Source organism: Oryza sativa, chromosome 2, assembly GCF_034140825.1.
Source record: "Oryza sativa Japonica Group chromosome 2, ASM3414082v1".
Taxonomy (NCBI): domain Eukaryota; kingdom Viridiplantae; phylum Streptophyta; class Magnoliopsida; order Poales; family Poaceae; genus Oryza; species Oryza sativa.
The window spans coordinates 36,330,564-36,356,334 of NC_089036.1; the positions used below are offsets into that span (position 1 = coordinate 36,330,564).

Below are 25,771 nucleotides of genomic sequence, written 5' to 3' on the forward strand. Positions count from 1 at the left end.
GCATGGGCTTTAGAAGGCGTAGCATGAAAAAAAAAACAATTTCTTCCTACATAACATAATTAAATGTTAACTCAAGGCCACATCCTTCCTAATAATTCTTAAGTGAAATAAAACATCAGCTTGTTTCAAGTGAAACGGCAACAACCCATCATTTACACATTGATCTCTTTCACAATTCACCAATTTAAAAGTATGAATTCAATGAACCACACCTTTGTGACACCTTTCTTAGAGTTATACTCGTACGCACCTAATTGCCTCCCAACAAAATCCTCTATCTCATGTAACGAGCGTATTTCTCTCTGCAAAGACATCCACATCAGTATGCAAGTTCCATTAGGAATTGAAAAGTTGCCATAAATATGGAAAGAAAATTGAGCACTATATTTACCCCCTAAAAATGATATTTAAATGCACTACAGCCATGTAAAATTTCTGTATTGATCATTTCTAATATGTGAATCAATAGTCAGTTCAAAATAGCTAGTTTGTATTTTGTAGTGAAACTTCATGACCCGCAGACTACGATTTTTGAGTCACAAGTGTGCAGGTTTCTTCTTCCATTGAAAACATTTTCTACTTAATAGTTGGCCAGTAGCAAATGTTGCTCCGTCGGTGAGTAAATAAGTTGGATTGCTGAAATTTCCCCCTTATCTCCTGCAGTAGTGTTTCATGGACAGTGTTACATGATGAACCATTTCACAGAAGTCTACCGTAGCTTGTTGGAGGGTATCTGAATATTTACCTGCCCAACATACATATTCTTCGATCTGCTCGGAACAAAGATCCATTTATCATTTCTTCCCTCTAGATGTGTCAAGGATTTTGCCGGCTGTTCTTATATATGGACCTGCGACTAGCAGTGCAGCCCTCTCCCCTGCTCGACGGCGGCGGCGTGCGCTGGCGGAGGCACCTCGGGGCATGATGGCGGTGAGCAACGAAGGAGCAACAACGCTGCTCGTCGCTTGAAGCGTTGATCCGGTGAGTTCCCCTTTTATTTTTAGCTCAGCGTACTTGGTTCCTCCATCCTACCACCTTCTCGTTCCTTCATCGCCATGCCACGTATTGGAACGACGACCCCTCCGTTTTCAGAATAAAGTTCCGCTTCGTTCCCGTTCCTTGTTCCGGGACGAGGAACTCACCCACGTTCCACGTTCCCTGTGACTTAGGACCTGCCATCCTCAATCACAACCTCGAAGTCTTTTCTTTGTTGCTGCAGAAATGCAATTTTTACTTTATTAATCCTGAATATTCTGATTTGCAGCTTAGATAAATCCTGTAGATTTCCTTAGAGAAGTGCAGGCACTTAATGGACCAAGATATTTGATGCACTGGCTCAAAAACTTTCATGACTATATAAACCACTAAAGGTTCCTAACATAGTGACCGATGCAAAATAAATACCTTGTAAGAAATCCACAGAGATCTTCTAGTCATGCTCACACTCTTCTTTGTATTGAATTACAAAACGAACTTTTCAATATAATTATAGCTCCATAAATCAAGTCATTCTTTCAACCTACAAACAAGAGGAAAAGAAGCATTGCTTCGTCATTGATTCTTGCTCTTTTTTTTTTCAAGGCCCCATTGGATAGTATGTGAACTGCAAACGTTTATATCGAACTCTAAATGTAGCAGGTATAACATTCAGAAATGAATATTTGGAAGTATGAAATAATCATCTCTAAAGGTAATGATAAAGTCTGAATAAAATCATGTATGTCGGGATAATGATTTCCGGTGTACAGACTGGGCTAAAGCACAGTCTGCTTAAGCATGCTCCAAGCCACTGGTTAGAATGCACCAGGCAAAAAAACCCCCCAAAAAATATATACTTCTTGGCATGCATAACCTCAACTGTAAATTCATACCTCGAACATGCAAACAAACACTATTGAATAAACATGTTACACAGAAAGAGATTAACTAATATTCTCAAATTCTTGGTTAGAATCCATCTGTGCCAATAAAGTTACAAAATAAAAGCTCTGCATTACTGACCATCACGCATTTTGACAAAAAAGGCCTTCCCATGCTGAACAAATGAATTTGGGAAATAATACCAAGGAATGCTAAACAAAGAAAATGGACCTGGACAATCTTTTTACTTACAAACATGGGTGGGAACATACTTTGAGCTGATCTGTTGGGGCGCTAGTGACATGTCTAATTGCTCACATCCAAAGAGTATGTTACTTTTATATCATCCAAGGAAAAGGGAAATTTCATTCTGCATCATAAGATTCTATCTACTAAACTTATGAACCAAAACAGCACAAGGTTCTACATGCATCCATGTAAACAGTCAGGCAATGGATGAATACGGGAAAAAATGCAGGGTGTAGACAAATATCGAGTTGTCAATTCATTCATATAATTAACTATGATGCAAGACATCAGATAGGTAGATAAAATAAGGTACACTTATCATCCTAAGCCAGATCTGCAGTGTAAATCAAGAGAAAATATGCATCACTAACACGTATTCAAAAGATGGGGCTACAGGGCCTAGCCTCTCAAGTACTCTCTATTTTGTTTCCCTGCAAAAGCTAGCCTGGACTAATCCAGGCCATTTCAACCTCCTTACAAATAAAATGGGATTAGAGGAATTTTTTTTTCTCTTCTGTTTTTTGGGTTTGCACTGAATCTTGTGTGGGTGCATCAAAGTGCAATTTTACTGCACTAGTACAGGTGATAGTTTTTTTTTTTTAAAAAAAAGCCTGTAGTTGTGTTTTATCTTTCACCGGGCACATTGTGTTTTTGTATGAAAGGTGCTCTTACCTGAAAAAATATATGAAGGGTGATTAACTGTAATAGTATTTTGGAATTTCACAACACATAATGCTGGTGCTCGATATTGCAAATACCCGGCATAGTGAGCTGTATGCCATCTTACCTGAGAAGGAAAACCAGCAACAGTTAGGATAGATTGCCAATTCACCAGGAAATGAGAGAGAAGTATTGCTGAATGTAATCCCAGATCAACCTGACACAACTCACAAGCATACCTGCACTGCTGCACAACTGCACCAGCACAATAGCCTGAAAACAGCAATCCAACTGAAGATGATTGATGGTGATCTTCATAAATAACCCCAACTACATGGCATAAGAGTTCATCAAACATGCATGTGAAAATCCAATTTGGAGAAAAAAAACTCTACCATAGAATATTCTAGACACACAATAGATCTGTGAAAGTCACCGCCCCGTGGTGATTGGCTACAAGAACATTTTTGTAGAGATAATGGAACAAGGACATGGAATGTGCTCTAATTGATTTATAAGCACCAAGACATTCGGAGTAAAAATCCAACCTTTGGGATAAAAATCCACCAAGATGTAATGATCATATGTCATCCTCGCCATAGCGTTGCTCCTAGTCGTCTTCACAATCAAGAGTCTTGGAAAAGGGAAGCTTCTGCCATCACCGCCGTTGCTTCCTTTCGTCAGCCACCTCCACCTCGTCGACCAGCTCCCACACCGCTCATTGGACACCCTGCACCACCGCTACGGCAGCGACGTTGGCCTGCTGTTCCTCCACCTGGGCTGTGTGTGAGCGCTGTTGTGTCCATGGCAGAGGGCCGCCGAGAAGAGGGAGAGGAACAACGGGAAGGAGCAGGAGGAGATCGGCGCACGAGAGGATGTACGAGGTGAGGAGGACGCAGGCGGAGGAGATGTAGGGGCGGCCGTACCTGCCATACCGGCAGGGGCTGCTGCTCTACGGCTGCATCGGCCTCGGGTCCCGCGGCTATGGCACCGTCCACGGCCTCACTCGGGGGCTCAACATCACCACTGCCGCCTCCTCGAGTTCAACTTTTTTTTAATACCACACTAAATAACTCTAGGTTTTACTCAGACTATCTATACTGGAGCAAAAGGCATGCTCACTCGAATCTCATCGGAGCAACAGGGCAACATCAGTAACTTTTTGTCCTGCAATGGTTCAATGTAATTTTCTGCAATACATTTTAAAAATGTTTTTTACCTCAAGGACAAGCAGCATATGTAAACTCACACTCTAAATCTGCAAGAAACCCATTCTGTTTGGCTCTACAAATGTGTTGAGATCAAACAGAACCAGAGTTAGCTCAAAATCTGGGCTGCGATTTGAACCATAAAAACCAACACCACCGACTAAGGATGGGCATGTTCAGGTTGTCCAGAAATTACAGAACATTACTCCATGATGTAAGCATTGCATCGTGCAGATCATCTAGTAATAAATAACCTACTCCCTCCGTCCCATAAAAAACCAACCTAGTACCAGATGTGACACATCCTAGTACTATGAATCTAGACATACAGCCCAGATTCATAGTACTAGAATATGTCACATTCGGTCCAAAGTGTGCAGTGCCCTGTGCTCAGGGGAACCATATTTCCAAACTAGAACCAACTACTAAGCCAATTTATAAATATATTAATATTGATAAGAGTGGCCAGAAAGCCTATATGCAAACGTTTTTCTCTTGAACACGTAGGAGAGCTGCGTATAGGGAAGAAACCCCAAGTACACCCACACCCACACCCACACACCAAAAAAATTGTTGATTACATTCGCGCCTGACACCTACAAACACAATGACCACAAACAAACCTCTAAGCAAACTTGAGATACCTATATCACATTAGAGCGTCCAACATTTACAACAGAGGTAGTTAGATTGCCTCTTCCATTGTCATAACATTTAAGCAAGCCAGAAATTACTAATTTTTAATTAGATTACTTAGTGCTTCCCAACTTTGAGTTCTAACAAATAGGCTAGGTTTCCACAGCTGGCAATGCAGTCATACAAAAGAAATATAACTGAACATTCTGAAAGTATCAGTAACTTCAGGTATATCAGCCTCCAATATCTGAATTACCACAATTCACTAGTGCAGGAAAGCCCATAGGTGCCAGTTCAGAAGGGCCTATTATTGCCTGTTCCGGCGCTGGCACCAATTAGTCGGCACCAATGGCAATGACTACAATTAGTAAGATGGGGAACACCCAGGCATCTGAAATTTTCTACCAAGGTCAAGATTTGTAATCTTTGATAAAAGTTTTGCGATGAAGATTGAGACATGGAGTTATCACAAAGAACAAAACTGAAGATATGTATTGAAGTACAGAAATCGTACACAAGATCCAGTGCAGCACTCCCAACTAAGGTTCTTATTTGACATGGGATCATCCATCCAATATCTAGTAAGTAACCCCCATCCACCCCAAAAAAGATGTGCAAAGAGCAAACGAACTTTACACTGTGACAGCTATAGTAGAGTTGGTAGACAAAGGCAATATCAAAGTAAGTATACTCAAGTTACCCCTCACCGGTCCTATGATGCATACTGTGGTGCCCGAGCAGCCATTCTAGCAACCTGAGCCTGTTGTTGTGCCTTGTTCACCTTGGTTGACAGGACGCGTTGGAAAAACTGCTCCCGTGCAAGCGCTCGCACGCTCCTGAGGTAGCCATCAAATGGCACAGAACCCTCCTGAATGGCCTTGTCAAGCGCATAAATGGTGTCCTCGAGTGCCAAATCCGCAGCAGTGCACTCAAGCATCTGCTTAGACAGTACATCTGCGGTCTCAATTGCCTCGTCCGCTTCAGTGTCGCCGGCAGCACCCTTGGTGTTCTCCATGACCCACGCCTCCATGAGGTCCGTGGCCATCATTACATCCTGCAGGCGGCGCTCAAGTGCCTCCTTCTCCTCCCCCATCTTGCGCACCCCATCAGAGACCACCTCCCCCCGGCTGCGCAGCGTAGCCTGCATGGCGAAGAGAGTGTCGACCTCAGCCTCGCGGACTGGGCGCAGCGTGGCGGCATCGGCATAGGCCATGTCAACGAGCTTAGCGATGGCATTGCGCTTGTAGACCTCAGCGGGGTCTTCGGTGGGTGGGGGGCGCGCGGCAAGCTGGGGCGAGGCAGGGAATCTGTAGGGGGATGGGGAGGGGGAGGAGGAGGAGGAGGGGTGGACGCGAGGGAGCGGGGTGGCAGGGATCGGCGGGGAAGGGGAAGGGGGTGGGGGATTGGGGCTCCTGGTGAAGAGGGGCGGGTCGAGGCCGAACAGGTGAGAGAGGGATCGGACGAGATCGACGAGGTTGGAGGAGGGGAAAACCCAAGAGCGGAGGTAAGGGGCGTTGGCGACGAGGCCGGAGCGGTCGACGAGGGGGTGGTGGGGCTTGATGACCATGTCGCGTGTTGGGGAGAGGAAGACGAGGGGCGGCGACCGCGGGTAGGGCTCCGGGAGCCAGAGGACAGCGGGGAGGTTGTAGGAGGCGCCGGCGTGGTGGATGGGGATGGTGCCGTCGGCCTGGAGGAGGTGGGCGGCGCGGCCGTCGTTGTGGGTGAAGAGGGCGGCCTTGGGGTGGAGCGAGGGGAAAGCGTCGGCGAGGGCGACGAGGTGGTTGCGGATCAGCCACTTCACGTCCTCCGCGTAGGGCAGGGCGGAGGGCCCGCGCTGGGAGAGCGCCGTGTTCAGGAACTGGTGCGCGTACTGCGCGCCGCTCGCCGGAGATGGGGACGGAGACGGCGGTGGAGGGGCCATCGGAGCCGGTCGCCGCCGCTAGGGTTCCTTCCACCACCACACCTTCTCTCTCTTTTCTTTTCTTTTCTTTTCCTTTTTTTTTCTTTTCCTTGCCTCGCCGAGTCGCCGGTCGCCTCGGGTTGGTTTGTCCGCTTTTCTTTCCACTTTCCACCGCGTTGGCTTCTTCGCTTGGGCGGTGACTTGCTTCTGCATACTTTCCCTGTTCCCTTCGTTTCCAAGGAACCGACCGCTCTCGAATTTTTATTATTTTTTAACCTTTTATTAATATTATTTATTTTTAAAATAAATCCTCTCCAAAACTTATTTACAAATTTAAATCTTTTAATCACGCCATAGCAACAGGCTTGCTAGTGTTTTCTTGCCACTGACCAAAAGTTTATATTTGAAAATAAATTGTTGGATTATTTATTTTTTTTAATTAAATATTAAAAAGGCTTAAAAAAACATCACCCCTCTCATCTTAAGTAGTAATAACAATTTATCGTATTTTTTAAAATATGTGGGCACTAAAATTTGGAGAAATATATTATAATAAGTTGTATTAGTTGAAAGCTTTTTCCGCTAAACGTTATGGTACAGGGTCATATAAGGTCGTGCCGTGTGCAGAGAAGACAGACAATGAAATTGATTTTTATCCGGCCTAAATGTTCTAAAAGATTCTATGTAAATTTTGCTAGTCATCAATTTACCAAGACTCCTTAATTCGAGGCTTTCATAATCTCATCTCACACTTGCATAGTTGTGTGTTTTATACTATGAAGTATTCATATTGTTTAACACTTATGCATATAATTATTACGACGTTCTCAAAAAAAATATAATTATTACGAGGGTTGTTCATCGATTATTGTGTTGTTTGTTCCTTGCATTGCTAACTCGATGTTATATTGATTGCTTATACACGTAATATCTGATAAATTCAATCCGTTTTTAAATCGAATATGCACCATTTCCAACATCCGAAACAATCCGCTTCGAATCCACTCAAGAAATATGGTTTAAGATATGGTATACCTACTATCCGTTCAAATCCGCTCCATTTTCACCCCTTAGGCTTTGAAGTGAAAATTTAAAAATTATGCATCTCTAAATGTGTCGTCACCCCAAGTACATTCCTTGAGTGCGTCATATTGGCATATTAAATCTTTGCTCTTGCACTAAATTAGAAGCTTTTGGCACTATGATTCTATGAACACTTGTCTTTCTAAGAAAAATTCTCTCTCCAATTGAGCTGAAAATGGCATCTAGCATAGTACTCCAGATTTTATGCAAGTCGAGGAATATTTTTACGCTATGTTTCTAGACGAAACAAAATACCTATTATATTTTAATTAATTCCAATTATACAAAAGGTTCAGATAGGCTAAGCAAAAAAAAAGCTTCATTTCGTTGAAAAATCACATATTCATTTTTTGTATGAAGAAAAACATGATGACTCAAAGAAATTCCCTAGCACGAACTTTGTACCGCGTGTATTACTTAGAACAACTAGGAAAGTAAGATAAGATAAGCAAGAATGAAAAAATATTTGTCAGAATAGCAGAATACAAAATTAAGAAATGCAAAAGTGAAGAAAAAAGAAGTGCCTATATTTAGAGATTTATCTATTTGGATGAAAAAAAATCATACTCTATCTATAGTATTAACAAATATGTATCCCAACCTATCTCGAGATATTTGTATCAATACCTATTCAAAAGATCTTATCTATAGTAATAACGAATATGTATCCCAACCCGTTTCGAGGTATTTGTATCAATATCTATTCAAAAGAATTTTTTTTCCTGTGCAAGGAACACATTTTTTAAGGTGTCCAACAGCCATAACACGTTTTTACGATGTACGCTATCAAATTACACAAACTTATGTGTCATGTAGCAAAATTAGTCAAGATTCTAAACAAACTCACATCAGACTCAACTTGATTGGTGAACTAGACATACAACATGGGAGTACAATATGGTAATATGAGTTGCCTTGATTGTATTTTACCAACAATAGTCAGGTTGCAAAACTACAGCATCAGGTCCCGTTCTATTGTTTCTATGTATCTCGTCGTCTATACCTCCCCGAGAAATATATCAGAAATGGCTATGCCTAGCATCTCATCTTAGTTCCCAAAATGTGGATTGGTGTCTTTGCACAAATGCTGTAATCCATTCCACTCAAAATAATATGACCACGCAAATACAGTTATCTTGGCCGGCCAGTAACCCTAGATTTTAACTAATCATCACTTCCCCACTCTTACGCCCCTTTCCTCCCTGCTATATGTTTTCTCCAGGTGGTAATTCCCCTATCTTTGGGGCAGCACCCAATACTCTTTCCATGTCAAACCGCACTTCAATATTGCGCATGCTGTAGCCAACAATCATCAACCAAAACATCAAGTTGGCTAGCTGATTAGCACTTGTTTCTGAAACTGTTGTCTGCACTCAAAACAAAACAAAACAAAGTGACTAACTTTAAGGTGCAGTAACATTCCAAACTTGGGGAACAATTTATAAAATGCTGCGATTTCCTATCAGAAAATACTAAATGGAATGGAAGCAAACCTGAATGAGTGGCACAATTCAACAAAATGGAGGTATGCATGGTTCTGAACAAAATCAATTAACATGAACACAGAAAGAAGTAAATAAACACTCACCTTCATCTGTGCAGGATCTGAGACAGCCAAAAGGCGCTTTATGAATGCATTCATAGCAAAAACGACATCCTCGCCGGCACTACTTGCCAGCTCCTACAATGTTTCAGAATAGTAGATGAATTATCACGCATGTAAACCAACCAAAAAGATTGATCATCCTAACATAAAGTCAGTATTAACTATATATATTCTGATTCTTAGGATGGATGCAGCAGAGGGTAATGGGATCAAGATATACCTTCAGATTTTGAGGTTCTAGAGTTTTTAGATATTCCAAGAGTTCATTACTTCCTTGAGATGATTTTCTAGCAACTTGATGGCTGAGTTCATCAATTTCTGCTTCAAGCAATTCTATATATTTTACTGCATCAATTTTCTCAGGACCAGTAGTCTTGTTCCATCGGATAACTTCTCCAGTAACCTTTTTCTGGGTTCCAGGAGCATAATCTGCAGAATCCTACAAATGCCAGCATGCATATTAAACAACCTCATCTTTGCTTTTTTTATAGTATTTACTATTTGTGCGAAGTAGGGAAGCTACACCACATTGTAATGTACTGTTAAGAACACTTGCAGAAAAATGATCAAAACACCAGGAGCACAAAATGTTGACCGACTTCATTCTGAAAGCTATGACATTAAAGTAAACAAATCTAAATACACAAGTCAATAACCTCTAGCACTAATCTCTTTACAATGTCAAACAGCAATGAGCAAATATGACAATGCAAAGTACTGGTTAGAAAACAATACCAAATGTGGCTGACCAGTGACACAAGCCAGTGAATTATATGGCACACTGAGGTGCCCTGGCAGGAGAGAGACGTGAGACATTTTACAATTAGTGTTAGTGACAACATTTATGTTATGCATGGATGTGTGCTCCTCAATCAATCTAACATCCAAAATGAATATTGCATCTTTCATCGCTCCTACTCAAAGCCTAATTAAACACTAGGATGCCAAAACAGTAGCTGGAAACCACCAATAGTTACAATAGCTGAGTTGGTTTTCTTATAGAAAGACAAATTTTAGTTTTCCATGTTAGATAACGCTGTGAACTCCTGAGGTAATGATCACTCATCAACAAGCTTTCCTATGAAAAAAATAACTCTTCAACCAATAGAAACACTCTAAAGATCAGATTAATTTCAGTCCTCTTTACTTTGAATCCGGGAAGCATCATTGCTACATACTTATCAAGTTATCATTGATTGATGCTTCCTAACCTTACTTTCTAGGGATACACTACTTGGACCTCTCTTTATGGAGGTTTAAACCATGCACAGCAACAGCGAGTAAATGCTGCCATGCAAAATAAGACAAAATAAAATATTTGCAGTTTTAATAATGTAAAGTTACTACCAGCAAAAACTTGACTTTATCCACTCATAGATTTGGTTGTGTGAATTAATGTAAGTTGCACATAGTGTTAACCTTTCAAAAGACAAACAAATGATCAAAAAATGAGTTTTCATAATCAACTCTAGATTACTAAGCAGATATATACATGTCAACATGGCAACAATTTAATCATATGTCCCTGTAAGGAATATATGTCCACAACTCAGCATTGGTGGAAAAGTACATTTTCTTCTTTTGGTTCTGGAAGGGCAATCTGCTCCAAACTCTGTTGCAATTCCAGACGATACTGCGCATTCCTGAACATGTATCCGGTCATCAGAACACTGTACATAAGCTGAGCTAGATTTTCAGCAACCTGTGTCGATGAAAAAGGTAAATAAACATGTCACAATTTCATGGCTCAAGTGTACAAATGAATTGTGCTAATAATTAGTAGTATGACATAATGCCATACAAGAAAAACCGGCGTCAAGACCTGAACATATGATATCCCATTACCGTTGTCACAGTTACAGCGAAAAATTGAGGTGGCAGAGTCCCAATCATATTAGTCACCGTTTGGCGCATGGCATCAACAACCTTTTCAGAAAAAAAAATGGACAGAGGGAAATGTCATCATATCAAAGTATTTCAAGAAATCATCAGCATACCACCCTATATATCTAGGGTTGGAAGTGGGTCAATACATAAGTACCCATTGCCTCTAGTTCAACCAAATCATCTAAAAATGAACTTTGATGTTGTGTTTTAGTTCATCTGGTTGAACTATAGTGGGTCAATTGGTACCCATGGATTGACCCAGTCCCATCCTTATGAATTATCCAAAACACAGTTTGTGGAAACTTAGGAGGGAAGTAAGATGATAAAAACCTGTGGCGGAGCTCTTTTTATGAAGAGCTCCATAAACTCTGGCTGGACATTTTTAACGTATTCCAGGAGTATGTCCCTCCGGTTCTTTGGCTGTAAGAATGAAAAAAACACATAGCCATAGCTTTAAAATATGGATTGTTGTCAGAATATTATAGCCATAGCTTTAAAATATGGATTGTTGTCAGAATAATATTATAGCTAAATTAGCAAGAAGATATTAGTATAGCTTATTTTCGTTGGTGCCAAACATGATAATAGACAATGGATTAATTGAGAACCAAAGACATGTGGACGAAAGGGTGTTCATGCATATATTTCCATCGATACAACTACAAACAGAGTCTAGTCCAACTAGCATGATGGTTCTGCTTCTAATGAACTCCTGCATGGCAGCTTGACACTCAAAAAAACAGGTCACAGAAGTACAGAACAGTATTTTGACTTTTGAGAATCTCTGTGCACACTCTGCAGGGATGAAAAGGAAACTACTCTACAGCAATGGATGTAGAAGTAGAGGTGCTAGAACTTTCTGCTCTGAGCGATAAGTCTATCAAAGATTGTCAAGAGATCCTTGCTAATTTTCTTGAATATAAGGTTCTGCCAGAACTTTCTGCCCTGAGCTATAAGGCTATCAACAATTGTCAAGCAATCCTTGCTAATTTTCTTACATATAGGACCTTCAAGTTGTTTTGTGTAGGAACAGATCAACAAAGGCAAGATATCATAAAAGCCCTCAACTCAACATGTTTTGTGGAGAGTGAACAATCCATTGACTACCAGCTGCCCTAGCAACAGACAACAGTCGCTCGTGCAGTATTAGACAGATCATTGATGCCATGGATCAGTGAGAGTTAACAATATTTCATCAACTTATATATTATTAACAAGCGGCCCACTAATGGAGAAAAAATGTGAGCATGATGAGTCATACATATGATATATCTATTCATTGCACAGTGTAATTCAGATGAAACCGACTGATAGAATTGCAGTTGGTGGTGTATCATTTATATATGTATATATACATGGTGTCTTGGTATAGGATCAACCTCCATGTCCTGTTACCATTCCCAAATGTTCTGCAAGATAATCTCAATGTTTTGTAAGCCTGATTTGTTTAGTTCATCTGCCTATAGTTCAGATCTCAGGGTAATTAAATTAAATTGCCTCATCATGTGACCTATGCAGTGCTTGACTACTTGTGTCTTATTCTGGATCTCATAATGTATAAAATGCTCAGGACATCATAACTATCTCTGCTTCTCCGACATATTCTCAGGTAGTCGACTTGGAGTTGAGGGCTAGTGCGAATTATTTTTGTGCAAACCATTACAAGTTTATGTGGAGAACGCATACCATGTGATTGATGCAAAATTAACACAAGAAACTTCTCCAAATTATGCGGTGCATGTTATTTGTTAGTAAATTGAAATTATCTCTCCTGTTCTATCATGGCATGCATCCAACCAGCCTGTGAGAATGCAGACGGTAGCAGGCAGGCGAAAGAAAAGGAGTAACCAATCCATCTATCTATCCATTAAGACAGAGAAGGAACAGTAATTGGGGAGAACAGGAGAGGGATTAGGGAACAGTAGTAGTAAGTCAAGGGGATTAAGATTTAAGAGAGAGGGAAGGGTTGGTTGTTTACCGTACCAATTTGGTGTCGGCACCATTGGCTGCCTTGCCCTCTCCGTCCCCACCAGATCCAGATCCAGGGGCAGCGCCGTTGGGCCCCTGCGAATCGGCGGCTGCGCGCGCGAGGCGGAGGCCGACGAAGCGGCTGCAGCGCGAGGGGAAAGAGACGAGCAGTTGTGATGCTCGACGGGTTTGCGGCCGTGGCGCCGGCGAGTGGGTACCCCTAGAGGTAAGCAAGAGGGAGGGAGACATGGCGTGGCGATCGCCGCGGCGGCGGCGGCGGCGGCGGCGGCGACGGCGGCGAGGCTTTGCCCTTGTGCTTTTGCTGCTGCGCCCCGCAAATGTGGATAACAAACACCGGCAGCGTTCAGATCCACGGTGTCTGTGTCCCTCTTCAACGGCCACGATCTGTCTCGTTTTCGGGGTCCTTTTAATCTCAAGGCCTCACATTATCTCCTATTTCAACTTTTTTTTTAACTAGCAATGATGCCCGTGCGTTGCAACGGGTGAAGATAATTTTAATCATGTATATTGGTGAGAAAAAATATAAAGGAATCATAATCATAATCATAATAAAATATAAAATTGCAGTGACCTTTGTTAAAAAGATAAAAATATATAATTAATTTTCTGTTAATTCCATTAGCTAAAAATAATATAATATGAAGTAGGAAAAGTTATTCTCAAATTTTAGCAATTTTCAAAAAGCTTAAATAGAGCAAACTAATTATGTAAATAAAAACAAATTTAATCACCCAAATAAAACAATTAGACCTGTAATTGACAATATGTTGCCAGCTCGTTTAAACATGAGCCTGCGGGTGCGTGCGGCATATATCTCTCACTCGTACTCGTATGTCATGGTCCCTTTTTTTTACATAGAAAAAAATATCCGTGCGTTGCAACGTGTAAATTAAAATTATAACAAATATAAAAATATTACATGATTAAGATTTAGTTTTACATGATATGAGCTCTTTAAGAAAATATATTCATAATAAAATAAAAAAAGTCCAGCTGAAGGGACTTAAAGTGACCTTATTCCATACAAAGCGTACACGTGGTCCATGAGATGGCCCAATAGTGTGGGCGGCCTAGGAATAGAATCGGGAAGAAAAACTTAAGCTACCTAAAGTGAACTTATTCCGTGTGGGCGGCCTGGGATTGGCGTTCGGTGTGACGCGGGAGAAGCCGGAACCGTCTGATCTGATAGACGGTCCTGATTGACCTCGACCTATATAAAAGTTCAACAGCCCAAACCCTAACCCTAAAATCATTTCCCCTCCCCCCGCTCTCTATCTCTCAAAACAACGTGGCTGCGCCCTGGCATACCGACATCCCTGCGACGGCGGTGGCGGTTCGGCAACGACAACGAAACCCTCCCCTTCCGGCATCGGCGTTTTCTTAGTGTTCTTGAATCTGATCTTGTATTCTTGTATTCTTGTAGCAGTGTTTTCTCTATGATTTATGTCCAAATTTGATGCGGTCTCTCATTATTTTTTTCTTTCTTTTCTTTTTTTTGCCACCGGAGAGGGGTTGAAATGGGATCGATCGCACGTGCGATGGAAATATTTTTTTCGACGAACGAAAACTATAACCCGGAAGCCATACAAATTTTTTAGTTAGGTATATATAGATAGATTGAATTGGACTTCTCTTTTTTTTTCATTTTTTTCTCCCTTTTTTTGTTTTTTTTACCGCGTCACGTATAATCGGATTCGATTTTTTTTCGCTCAATTTCTTTTTCACGCTTTTTTTCACGGACGGACGACGGAAACACATTTAGTTTTTTAAGAAGCAGAGAAGAGATAGAGTCAGAGATAGAGAAACGGAAAACCTTTTTTCCCAACTTTCTTTTTTTGAATCGGACAGAAAAAATGGTCACGCTTGTTTTTTTTGGGGGGATGGACGACGGGATTTTTTTTAATCGGACATAAATCTTTTTTTGCACTATTATTTTTCTTTTTTTACGGTAGACGGAAACCCTTTTATAGCACTTTTTTTTATCGGACATAACAAAATTTTCGCACTTTTTTCGCGCTTGATTTTTTTCCATAAAGAAATCTCTTTTCTTTTTTTTACGGAATTTCCAAGGGAGTCGGAAGTTTTTTTTAATGGGAGTCGGACTTCTTTTTTTGGTTTTTTTCTCATCGTTTCTTTTTGTTTTCACGGACGACGAAAACAGGTTTTACTTTTTAAGTATATATAAGTATATATAATATATAGTAGATAGTAGACTTAGAAAAGTACCCGTGATTGCAACAATTAAAGACGACAGGGAAATTAAGTATTATGTTTCTCTAATCCTATTTTAATGAAAAAGTTGAAGGAATCCCTTTAATAACATTTCATGAAACGAACAACGTAAAGGTAACGAAAGTTTTCAATGAAAAAAAATTTCCTATCCTTCCCATGAGTTAGAGGGTTTCATAGGTAAAATTCATTAGGACCCTTGATATCTTATTTCTGCATAGTCGATTACAACTGTGTATCTTAACTTGAGCACCAGTAAACCTACAGTCACGTACACAATTATGTTGGCTATAGTGAATCCTAGATTGGGTTGACGAAAGGGATGGAAGCTAGGAATGCAATTTAAGGGGATTAAGCAAAACGGTATATTTACAAATAAAAAGTAATTTATCAATAAAACTTTTAGATACGTGTTATTAGCGTTCTAAAAGTAAAGACTGAAAAATAAAATTCAAAAAAACCCCCTCAAATTTAGCTTCAAATTTAAAGTTGATAATTCAAATTTTAACTGATAAATATAAGGCAGGCTATATATAGGATAGCCCGCTATAGGTAGGTAGGTAGGTAGCGTGCTGATCGATCGGTCCGGCGGGCCGGCGACGAGCATGGCAGGTGACGGTGCCAAGTGCTCCGACGAGGTGAACGACGGCACCTACTTCATGGCCGGCGTGATGGCCGTGACCGGCCTCATGGCGACCGTCCTGGCGCTCTCCGGCATCTTCCATTGCGCGCTTCGACGCGTTGGGCAGCCAAGCATAATCTCGCACATCCTGGTATATATATATATATATGCATGCGGATTGGATTGGATTGATAATTAAATTTCCAGCAGAGAGAGAGAGAGAGATCGAGATGGAAGCTATATATATATATATATATATATATATATGAGATTGCGAGCATGGCAGTGCAGGCCGGCGTGGTGGTCGGGCCGACGGTGCTCGGCCGCGCCGTGGACCTGCGTCCTCTGGGCATGCAGGACGCCGGCAGCGCGCTCAGCGACACCATCTACTTCGTCCGCATCATCTTCATGTTCTTCATCGGCCTGGAGATGGACCTCCGGTACCTCCGCCACCACCTGCGCCGCTCCCTCGCCATCGCCTGCGGCGGCTCGGGGCTCTGCCTCCTGCTCGCCGCCCTCGCGGGGCCCTTCTTCTACGGCCTCCTCCACCCCGGCCAGGGCCCCTTCAAGCCCGAGAAGCTCTACGCCTCCACCGCGCTCTTCATGCTCGTCCTCACCACCACCGCCTCCCCGGTCCTCATCCGCATCGTCACCGAGCTCAAGCTCACCGGCTCCGAGGCCGGCCAGCTCGCCATCGGCGCCGCCTTCGCCAACGACATGGCTAGCCTCTCCGTCTTCAGCATCATGGTCGTCGGCACCACCGCCTACGGCCCCGACGGCCAGCCCACCCCATCCTTCCCGGACATGTCCATCGTCATGTCCATGGCCTTCACGGCGTGCCTGGCGGTGCTCGCGGCCGCCAGGGCCGCCAGGCTGCTCAACAGGCTCAAGCGCGGCCGCCGCTACGTCAGCAAGTACGAGCTCTGCGCCATGCTCCTGCTCATCATCGCCCTCTCGCTGCTCGAGCAGGTGTTCGGCTACAGCGCCTCCATGACCGCCTTCCTCATCGGCCTCGCCATGCCGCGCGACGGGCCCACGGCGCGCACGCTCGTCGACCGCCTCACCTATCCCGTGCACCAGCTCGTCATGCCGCTCTGCTTCGGGGCCATCGGCGCAAGGCTCGACTTCGCCGCCGTCGGCAGCTTCACAGCCATGCAGTTCGCCGTCGCCGTCGCCTTCACGACGCTGCTCGGCGCAGTCGGGAAGGTGGGCGGCACGGTGCTCGCGGGCCGCATGCTGGGCATCTCGGCGAGGGAGTCGCTGGTGCTGGGCTTCCTGCTCAACGTCAAGGGCTACTGTGACATCCTCGCCATCAACTTCGGCAACCAGGCCGGCATCTGGGGCCAGACGGCGCAGGTGGTGCTGCTCCTCTCCTCCATCCTCAACACCTTCATGGCAGGCCCGGCTGCCGCGGCCATCGTCCGACAGCAGCGCGCCGCCTCCCGATACCGGTCGCGCTGCCTTCAGGACCTCAAGGTCGACCACGAGCTCCGCGTGCTGGTCTGCGTCCACGGCGCCGGGGGCGTCCACACCATGCTGACGCTCGCGGAGCTTTCCAAGGGCACCGCGCCGCTGGCCGTCTACCTCCTCCACCTGGTGGAGCTTATGGCCGCGCGCAAGTACGCCATCACCCATCTGTACCATGACGCCGACGCCGACGACGACGAGTGGGGTTATGCCCGCGAGATCGAGCAGGTGGCCGCGGCGGTGAACACCTTCACCTACGACGCCGGCGTGCCGGTGCGGCAGATGACCGCCATCTCCAGCCTGGGGTCCATGGACGCAGACGTGCGCAACGGCGTGGAGGACTCGCGCGCGTCGCTGGTGATCGTGCCCTTCCACAAGGAGCAGCGGTACGACGGGCGCATGGTGTGCCGGCGAGAGGGGAGGCGGCAGCTGAACCAGCGGATCCTGCAGCGCTTGCCCTGCACTGTCGGGGTCCTGGTGGAACGGCGCCTCGGCGGGGGCGGCGACAAGGGCGCGGAAGACGTGGTGAAGAACCAGGTGGTGGCGGTGTTCCTGGGCGGGCCGGACGACAGGGAGGCGGTAGCGTACGCGACGCGGCTGGCGGCGCACCCGTGGGTGAGCGTGACGGTGGTGAGATTCCTTCCAGCGCGACAGGATGATATTACCATTGGCATTGATGAACAATTATTAGCCACCACCAAGAGCCATGGCGGTGAGGGCGCCATGGAGGTGGCGGTGGAGGACGAGGAGGCGATGGCGGATGAGGAGTTCATGGCGGACGTGTACGCGAGGCTGGTGTTGGCGGGACAGGTGGAGTACACGGAGAGGTACGTGAGCAACGGCGCGGAGATGGTGAATTCGTTGAGCGCCATGGTGGGGACGTACTCGCTGTTCGTGGTGGGGAAGGGCGGCGGCGGCTCGGCGGCGGCGGCCATGACGAGCGGCATGGGAGGGCTACTGGAGGACGAGTGTCCGGAGCTGGGCCCCGTCGGGGAGGTGCTGGCCTCCGACGACTTCACGGCCTGCGGCTCCGTGCTGGTGCTTCAGCAGCACAGCGCGCATGTGCATCGCAGGATGAGGAGGTGGAATCCCAACATTCACATCACCACCACACCCTCGTCGTCCGATCATCATAGCCACCCACCCTAGCTATATACTACTTCATCTCCGACGACAACATCATCCATGGCGCCATGCATAGAACAAATTAATTAAGAGGAGTACGTGTGGCACGCAATGGCTAGCTGGTTGGACTGGATCGACCTAGCTAGAACGGGGCCGGGTTGACATTGCACCGATCGATCGATCGATGATCTGCATCTAATTGCCATGGGAAATTCAGTTGGTTTTAGGGTAAAAATCATATGCACCCGTGTCACGCATATACGCCATGACCCCATGTGTGGGGATAGATGAGTGAGTATATGTACCGATCGAAATAAACAGACTCGATTTTGAGGTTGGAATGTTTTTTTTAATAAAGTACGTGGGCAGTCTGTGTTATCCATGTCTCCCAACTCACGAAATAGTAGTATATCTTTAGCGTCCCTAAACGGCTAAACTTATCTTGGATGCCATCGCTGATTCAAACCGACCCTGATCCGCCCCCTGCATCAACCTGGCATGCTATATATGGTGGATCCCCATCAGACTTGGTCCTGACATACAAGTCCCATGAAAAGAATGGGACGATTATTTTTCGTCTACGGATATCTAAATTTTAACCCTGATCTGCGGCGTGTCATGGTGGATCCCCATTTGATTTGATCATGACATGCGAGTCCCATGCAAGGGTAGGGCCCACATATTGGTCTTTGTTGCTCGAGAAGGTTAGATGGCGCGTGAGCTAGCTAAAAGAGGCTGACAGCATAGGCAAGAATCCTAATTCGCACACACGGGCGAGCGAGGAAGTGGCACCCGTTTTCCGACCGTGTCACAACAAGCCATGCGTGAGGGGGGTTAGGGTTAGGGTGAGGTGGGGTAAAGGAGAGGGTGGTATTGGGGAGGGAGAAGTGGGGGATCGGGTCTAGAGGGATGGCTTGGGAGACGGCGGACCGGCGGTGGGTGGCGAACAAGGGTGGGCGATGAGGCGGCGGCGGCGCCACGGAGCCGCAAGGTCAGTAGCGGGCAGTGGGCTGATCATGGTGGCGGAGGCAAAGCGAGGTGAAGGGGAGGGGGAGGAGGCCGGCCAGGTACGGTCGCCCTGGTCTGTTGACTCCTTTTGGCGCCGGCGAGGCCGGGGGCAGCGGGACAGTGGGGTAGGGTGGTGGAGACTGAAGAAAGAGCTAACCTGGCCGAAGGGAGGAGGAAGGGGACTCGCTGAAGGGGCGTTGTTGGTAGGTCTTGATAGCATCGTAGCCCGCTCCACTCTTGTGTTGTCCCTAACGGAGTAAGAAATAAGGGTTTGCTAGAGGGAGGAGGAGGGGTTCGCCCGATGCAAGGAACTTGGCCGTTGGTATCGTCACCACTCCATCCACAAACTGCCATCGAGGGGCCGAGGAAAAGATATAAATGAGAGAGAAAATAGAGGGGTGGAGACAGATAAGGGTGGGGGGAGCCCCTGCGCACGACTTGCCTCCCGGCACGAGCTCGCGAGATAGGAAGCCCCTAGCATATGAGCTGGAAGAGGCTGCTATCTTCTCACCAGCGTGCCTCGCCACCACCATTGTTTCCTTGTCACACCAGAGGTGAGAGAGAAGTAAAGGTAGGCACATTTTCGTCCATGCAAGAGGCATATGGTATTTTAGTACATAACACTGTTTGAGAATTGCATTTTAGTGAATCCCATTTATAAGATGGTGTTTTATCAAAGCGCACTTTTAACGATGGCATAATCTCACAGCTTCATAAAAGACGGTTAAAATTTTCAACGTGTATTTATACTGTGAATTCCATAATCTTAACTACAAGTTTGTTATATTTGCAGTAATAATTTTAAATTATACTAATATAAATCTCAAATCCTACATTGTAGTTTTCTCATATGGTCAAGAAAATCACATTTTTTAAGCAAAGACACAAAAAAGATAGCACGCGGAGAATCAAACTGCACGGATTATTCTGACCGCAAACCTCCCAATCCGAAAAGCATGGCAAACTAATCGCAAATCAGCCTGTTAAATCACCATCTAAAAAACGATTAAAGAAAAATGTGGCACCATACTACCTCCGTTTTTTAATAAATAACGCCGTTAACTTTTTCTCACATGTTTAACCATTCGTCTTATTCAAAAAATTTACGTAATTACAATTTATTTTGTTATGAGTTGTTTTATCACTCATAGTACTTTAAGTGTGATTTATATCTTATACATTTGCATAAAATTTTTTGATAAGACGAATGGTCAAACATGTGAGAAAAAAGTCAACGGCGTCATCTATTAAAAAACAGAGGGAGTATATCGGAAAGACGGCGCTGTCCCCCTCTCGCCACGTGGTTTCCTTTTTCATCACCATATTATTTTCCTATTTTAATAAATTTATACACCTAAAGTTTGTACACCTCAAATTTACACATATAAAGTTTAGAAACCCAAAATTTAGGTAATTTATACACCTAAAGTTTGTACACCTCAAATTTACACATATAAGTTAAAAGTTTATATATCTGATTTAAATTTGAATTTGAATTCAAATATTCTTTATATATAGTATTTCTATGCATAAATTTTTCTCAACTTTTTTAAAATTTTTATGGTATACTATAGCAGAAAGAGAAAGAGGGGAGGAGGAAGGGAGAGATCCGTGCGTATAAGGGGCAGGGGCATGTAGCCACACCCGTCATATATATATGTATAGCAAAACTGTTCTTCTCCACATGACATCATATATAATCTTCCTCCCAGAAGCAGCGCACCGTTATTGAGCAACATGTTGCTACACCCTTTCTCCACCGTACTTCTCCCGTCCCAAAACGTCCAAAAAAAAAAACAAACGTATGTATAATGAATGACGAATCTAGACAGACTCCTATCTATATTCATTGTACGTAAGAGTTGAGATCAATGAAACCGACGATGATGCGCAGATAATTTATTTTTTATGAAAAAAACACTTACGATCTATTCTTAACTACTTCATAGAAAGAAGGGATATGCACGAACACGAAGGCAAGGCATGCGTTGGATGGATGGCCAAACACATGATCACCGCGTACCCAAGAAAGTGATCAGTAATTCATTGGTGAAGTGCATGCAAAACTGAATTTATAGGCAACACACAAGTGCAGGCGTGCATGAAACTATACTCATTACATCCCATAAAAAGTCAACCTAGTACCGGATGTGATATATTCTAATACTACGAATCTGAACATACATATGTTCAGATTCATAGTACTAGAATATGCCACATTCGGTTATAGATTCGTTTTTTTATGGAACGGATGGAGCAATTGATAGCAGCTAATCCGAGTCTCATACAATTTATATTAATTTGGGTCTTGCAGCAAGCAAGCAAACAAGGGTATGCAAAAGTTAGCCGGTGACACAAACAATTAAGCATGCATGTATGCATCCATGTGTAGCGGATGATCGACACAGTAACAAAATAGAGTACTTACGTACTACCGGAATGCATGGAAAGCCAAGCCGGCGGATCAGAGTGAGTTGTTGTTACTTGCTAGAGACTCTTGCTGGAGCTGGACAGCCAACCCAATTAAATAATGGTCCCCAATCCAATGGCTGCCCGCTACCTTGCCTATGCTTAATTAATTAAAGGCTTAAGCTGCTGCGTTCTGATCAAGTGGATGAGCTTCTTCGGTGGGAACTCTGCTTGTTGGTAGGCTGCTGGATCAGAGCAGCCATCTCCGTCTTAAGCTGCATAGGATATAGTGCATTATTATTACAATATACCTGTAGTAAAATCAAAGGATTCTATGCACATACATATATATACATAAAAGATGGATTGGAAATGTAGAGTGATGAATCGACTTATTAGTAATAAAAGTATTAGGGAAGGGAATACGAAGTTAACTTGTTTGCAGTGCCTCTTGAGCTTGAGATTCTCATTCACCAGCCGGCGAACTTCCTTCTCCAGCTCCTGCACATACGCCTATACATCCATCCGCGCACATAATTAAGCTCATGCAATTAGCTAACTAGTACTAGTGTGGAACCAAATACTACTCCATCTATCCATCCGAGAGATTAATTAATAGAGTAGCTAGTACTATACTAGATAGTATGAGGAAATGGATTAGAGGTTCTTACCCTCTTCCTTGCCCTGGAGCGCAGCGCCGACTCCCTGTTCTTCATCATCCGGATGGTCTTGCGCTCCTCCTCTTCCTCGTCGCCGCCGCCGCCACCGCCACCGCCTATGCCCACCTGCAGCAGCAGATCCAGCTCCTCGGCGCCGCCCACGCCGAGGGATAGATGGGGAGCACCATCGGCGGCGCTGGTACCGGCGCTGGAGATGGAAAGGAAGGAGCTGCAGCTGCTCAGGCTTAGCTGCGGGCTGCCCACGCCGCCCAGCTGCTCCGCCATGCCTAACCTATTATTGTGCCTCTCTTTTCTTTTTCTTCTTTTAGCTAAGCTAAAGCTAGTGTGTGAGTCTAGTAGACTCTAAGACTATTCCTCCTCCTCCTCCTCCTCCTCCTCCTTTGGTACTCCAACGCAACAGCAGCAGCAGTAGTAGTTATTCCGGTTGGCTTGCTGGATGGATGACGATGGTGCCAATAATAAGGTGGACTTTACGTACTGGAGCAGTACTTACCTGCCTTATCGATTCGGAGGCTTCCTCACCAAGTATAATAATAGGCTATAAGTCAACTATAAATTTACGTGGAGGAAAAAGAATTTAAAAAACTGAGAGGGTTGTTGGCTCTTATACAAGAGCTAGCTATTCACATACTTTAAGATAAATACATAAAATGCATATGTGAGAGATAGAGAGAGGAGGAGAAAAAAGGAGATAACCTTATAGCTCATTTACTGTACATGTTAACTCTAATATAAACTATAAGCCAACTTGCTCTTAAAACAAACAAATATCTTCGTACATATTTATATTATATACTAGATTTATTTATTTTAAAATTAAGAGTAAGCAAACAATAACGCTACGTTTTCGTTAACACCAGCATCTGCTCGTCTTTTTATTTATACTTATTCTTATCAGTTAAAATTTAAATTTTTAACATTAAATTTAAAGCTGATTTTAGGGTTTTTTCATCGTAGTTTATTTTTCACCCTTTCCTTTTAGATAGTTAAGAATACGTATATAAAAGTTTTATTCACGAATTATTTTTCATTTGTAAATATAGCGTTTCGCTTTTTTTTCTCTAATATACCAAACGATGGGGCTGCACGCTTTCTAAATGGTACAATTTTTAACAAAAAATTGTATGCTCGATTAATCTACGCTAATAGCTTGTATTGTTTTACGTGTTGCTAATATGCCAAATCAAAACTCACCTTACGACCCCAAATCTTCACTTAGGGTGTGTATTGCGAGGAGGGGTTGGGAAGCTCTCCTTTATACACACGGAAAACGGGGTGGCTCAATAGTACATGATTAATTGAATATTAACTTACAAAATCCTTGAAAAATAGATTGATATTATTTTTACAACAACTTTCATATATATATATTTTTAACAAATACACCGTTTAACAGTTTAAAAACAGATGCGCGGAAAAACGAGAGAGAGTAGAAGATGTGAACCTAACTTCCAAACGCACCCTTGCTATTCATGTCAAAAAACTAGTGCCTTCTTTTGATGTGCACTTGGGCCTCACTAGCAAAGATAGAGATGTCAATGGAGCCCTATTCCACGTTTTCGCAAGGGAAAATTTTCCATTCGTATAGGGATGGTTAAGTTGATTCTTCATGAAAAATCAAATGGGGGAACAACAGAACAAGTCCCCATCTCAGGTCTGGTGGGACACAAGTGATCCTTCGTCCCCGTTCACTATATATGTAGACCTAAGTAAAACTAATCAATATAATTTTGCATGTCTAAGGTGATGATTAGTGGATGAATGGTAATATTGTATTCTTTTCATCAGGAAAGGATCCAAGATTACTTTGAGGGAGCTCATTTTCTTCTTGCTCCTCTAGCTAACCCCCTACTTGTCTTCCTCTCCCCTCCTGCATGGGGATCCAACGGGGAAGGAGGGCTTGACCCCCTTCCGGTACCCACCTTTGGATTCACCCCTGCCGGCCATGTGGACTAATAGATATATGCTAGTATATATTGATATAAAGTGTTGATGTTATTTATTGATTATATGTATGATCTGTGGTCAAAACAAAAAAAATCACAAAAAACAAACATCAAATATTTGGTCGACAAATAAAAAAGCAACTCAATAGATCAATAGATAGATGAAGCATCTCAGAATTTGCACACGCGACTAGCAAATTAAAAAGATTCAGAGAGAAAAAAAATGAAAAGGCAAATCAAGCTTCATGATTGGATCCCGTCGATCTCCACCAGATGCAATCCTGCCATCTCCTGTTGTCCCTATTCCTGCTGACACCGAGACCTGCCATATGGAGACGGAGGCGGCCGGCGGGATGGAGGCGCCGAGGCGGAGGCGCGCTGGCTGGAGATGAAGGTGGTGCGATGGCGGCATCAAGGCGGAGGTGGGCTCGATGTCGTTGGAGGCGGCGGCGAGGTGGAGGCAGGCTGGCTGGAGGGCGGAGGTGGCGCAGCGGCGCGATGGAGGTGGAGGGTGGAGGCAGCGCCGGTGTGATGGAGGCGGAGGCGACGTGACCGCGGGTCCACGCTGCGTGAGCTCGAGCGCGATGGATGGGCGAGGCGGCGACGCGGCGTTGTGGCCTGTGGGAGACAGGGAGAGTGCGGTTCCTCTGTGGCTGAGTGCCTCTAGGGTTTGGTTTACTTGGCCTATTGAGCTTCGGTCAACCGAGGCTAATGACTGAATTGCCCGAATAAATTTCGGTCTTTCAATAGCTAAGACCGAACTACTAACCGACTTTCTCGGTCTCGGTCTTATTCTGTCCACCCCTATCTACAGGTTGTCACCGTTGAACTGTGAACATGTCATAAGAGGGACACTTCCGGCCAACCCAATTGGTATTCCAGATACTCTTGATTGACGATCTGCTAAAATCTACGCCAAAAGGAACAAGGAGTTAAGACTTAGATTGCACGTACCATGGATCAGAGGTGTGGGCTATAAGAACGCTGAATCCATGTCGTACTCCTTCTTCATGACTGCCATGGCAGACGCCTTGTCTCCCTGATCCTAACAAAGCATGTTGCCCTCTAGGTGTTCGACCTTGGTACTCAAAGCCCCCCAACACATAACTTCCCACCTACTTCTCCACTTGAGGAAGCCTCACTTTGACCGCCTTCTTGAGTTCATGGAAGTCAACTTGAGACTTCTCTTCCACCCTCTTGATATCCA

At 44.2% G+C, this 25,771-nt stretch overlaps 4 protein-coding genes and 1 long non-coding RNA gene across 7 annotated transcripts; 1 reads left to right on the plus strand and 4 right to left on the minus strand.

Annotated features, from left to right (window-relative positions):
* Positions 1-89: 89 nt before the first annotated feature.
* On the minus strand, positions 90-3,841 carry LOC9266208 (uncharacterized). The gene is made up of 6 exons (XR_001543791.3): positions 3,318-3,841; positions 3,009-3,099; positions 2,782-2,896; positions 1,405-1,519; positions 746-1,213; positions 90-657 (listed from the first exon to the last, which is right to left on the minus strand). It is a non-coding gene; the product is annotated as an uncharacterized lncRNA (long non-coding RNA).
* A 1,235-nt stretch (positions 3,842-5,076) lies between these two features.
* On the minus strand, positions 5,077-6,630 carry LOC4331267 (protein ELC-like). The gene has a single exon (XM_015771347.3). It carries the CDS (start codon positions 6,532-6,534, stop codon positions 5,326-5,328), a length of 1,209 nt encoding a protein of 402 aa, XP_015626833.1. The 5' UTR covers positions 6,535-6,630; the 3' UTR covers positions 5,077-5,325.
* A 1,864-nt stretch (positions 6,631-8,494) lies between these two features.
* Positions 8,495-13,416, minus strand: LOC4331268 (uncharacterized). Its single transcript, XM_015767251.3, has 7 exons — positions 13,073-13,416; positions 11,420-11,509; positions 11,048-11,128; positions 10,773-10,904; positions 9,423-9,641; positions 9,185-9,277; positions 8,495-8,963 (listed from the first exon to the last, which is right to left on the minus strand). Exons 1-7 carry the CDS (start codon positions 13,304-13,306, stop codon positions 8,802-8,804), a joined length of 1,011 nt encoding a protein of 336 aa, XP_015622737.1. The 5' UTR covers positions 13,307-13,416; the 3' UTR covers positions 8,495-8,801.
* Positions 13,417-15,838: 2,422 nt separating this feature from the next.
* Positions 15,839-18,899, plus strand: LOC4331269 (cation/H(+) antiporter 15). 2 transcript variants are annotated; one of them, XM_015769544.2, is made up of 2 exons: positions 15,839-16,080; positions 16,216-18,899. In XM_015769544.2, the coding sequence occupies exon 2, from the start codon at positions 16,281-16,283 to the stop codon at positions 18,543-18,545; it is 2,265 nt and encodes a 754-aa protein (XP_015625030.1). In that variant the 5' UTR covers positions 15,839-16,080; positions 16,216-16,280; the 3' UTR covers positions 18,546-18,899. The 2 variants fall into 2 exon arrangements, with proteins under 2 accessions (XP_015625030.1, XP_015625029.1); XM_015769543.3 differs by having other exon boundaries at positions 15,872-16,080; positions 16,221-18,899.
* Positions 18,900-21,793: 2,894 nt separating this feature from the next.
* Positions 21,794-22,886, minus strand: LOC4331270 (protein FD). 2 transcript variants are annotated; one of them, XM_015768398.3, is made up of 3 exons: positions 22,610-22,886; positions 22,374-22,451; positions 21,794-22,213 (listed from the first exon to the last, which is right to left on the minus strand). In XM_015768398.3, the coding sequence occupies exons 1-3, from the start codon at positions 22,880-22,882 to the stop codon at positions 22,136-22,138; spliced, it is 429 nt and encodes a 142-aa protein (XP_015623884.1). In that variant the 5' UTR covers positions 22,883-22,886; the 3' UTR covers positions 21,794-22,135. The 2 variants fall into 2 exon arrangements, with proteins under 2 accessions (XP_015623884.1, XP_066164024.1); XM_066307927.1 differs by lacking the exon at positions 22,374-22,451.
* Positions 22,887-25,771: the final 2,885 nt, after the last annotated feature.

Bases quoted from the DNA above. Each gene is read 5' to 3' on its own strand.
- LOC4331270 (XM_015768398.3), bottom strand. From the start codon at position 22,882: ATGGCGGAGCAGCTGGGCGGCGTGGGCAGCCCGCAGCTAAGCCTGAGC. The intron at 22,452-22,609 runs GTAAGAACCTCT...ATGGATGTATAG, and splicing joins GCTCCAGGGCAAGGAAGAGG to GCGTATGTGCAGGAGCTGGA. The intron at 22,214-22,373 runs GTTAACTTCGTA...TATCCTATGCAG, and splicing joins TCAAGAGGCACTGCAAACAA to CTTAAGACGGAGATGGCTGC.
- LOC4331269 (XM_015769543.3), top strand. From the start codon at position 15,913: ATGGCAGGTGACGGTGCCAAGTGCTCCGACGAGGTGAACGACGGCACC. The intron at 16,081-16,220 runs GTATATATATAT...ATGGCAGTGCAG, and splicing joins GCATAATCTCGCACATCCTG to GCCGGCGTGGTGGTCGGGCC.
- LOC4331268 (XM_015767251.3), bottom strand. From the start codon at position 13,306: ATGTCTCCCTCCCTCTTGCTTACCTCTAGGGGTACCCACTCGCCGGCG. The intron at 11,510-13,072 runs GTACGGTAAACA...TCATTCTTACAG, and splicing joins ATGGTGCCGACACCAAATTG to CCAAAGAACCGGAGGGACAT. The intron at 9,278-9,422 runs GTATATCTTGAT...GAAACATTGTAG, and splicing joins TAGAACCTCAAAATCTGAAG to GAGCTGGCAAGTAGTGCCGG.
- LOC4331267 (XM_015771347.3), bottom strand. From the start codon at position 6,534: ATGGCCCCTCCACCGCCGTCTCCGTCCCCATCTCCGGCGAGCGGCGCG.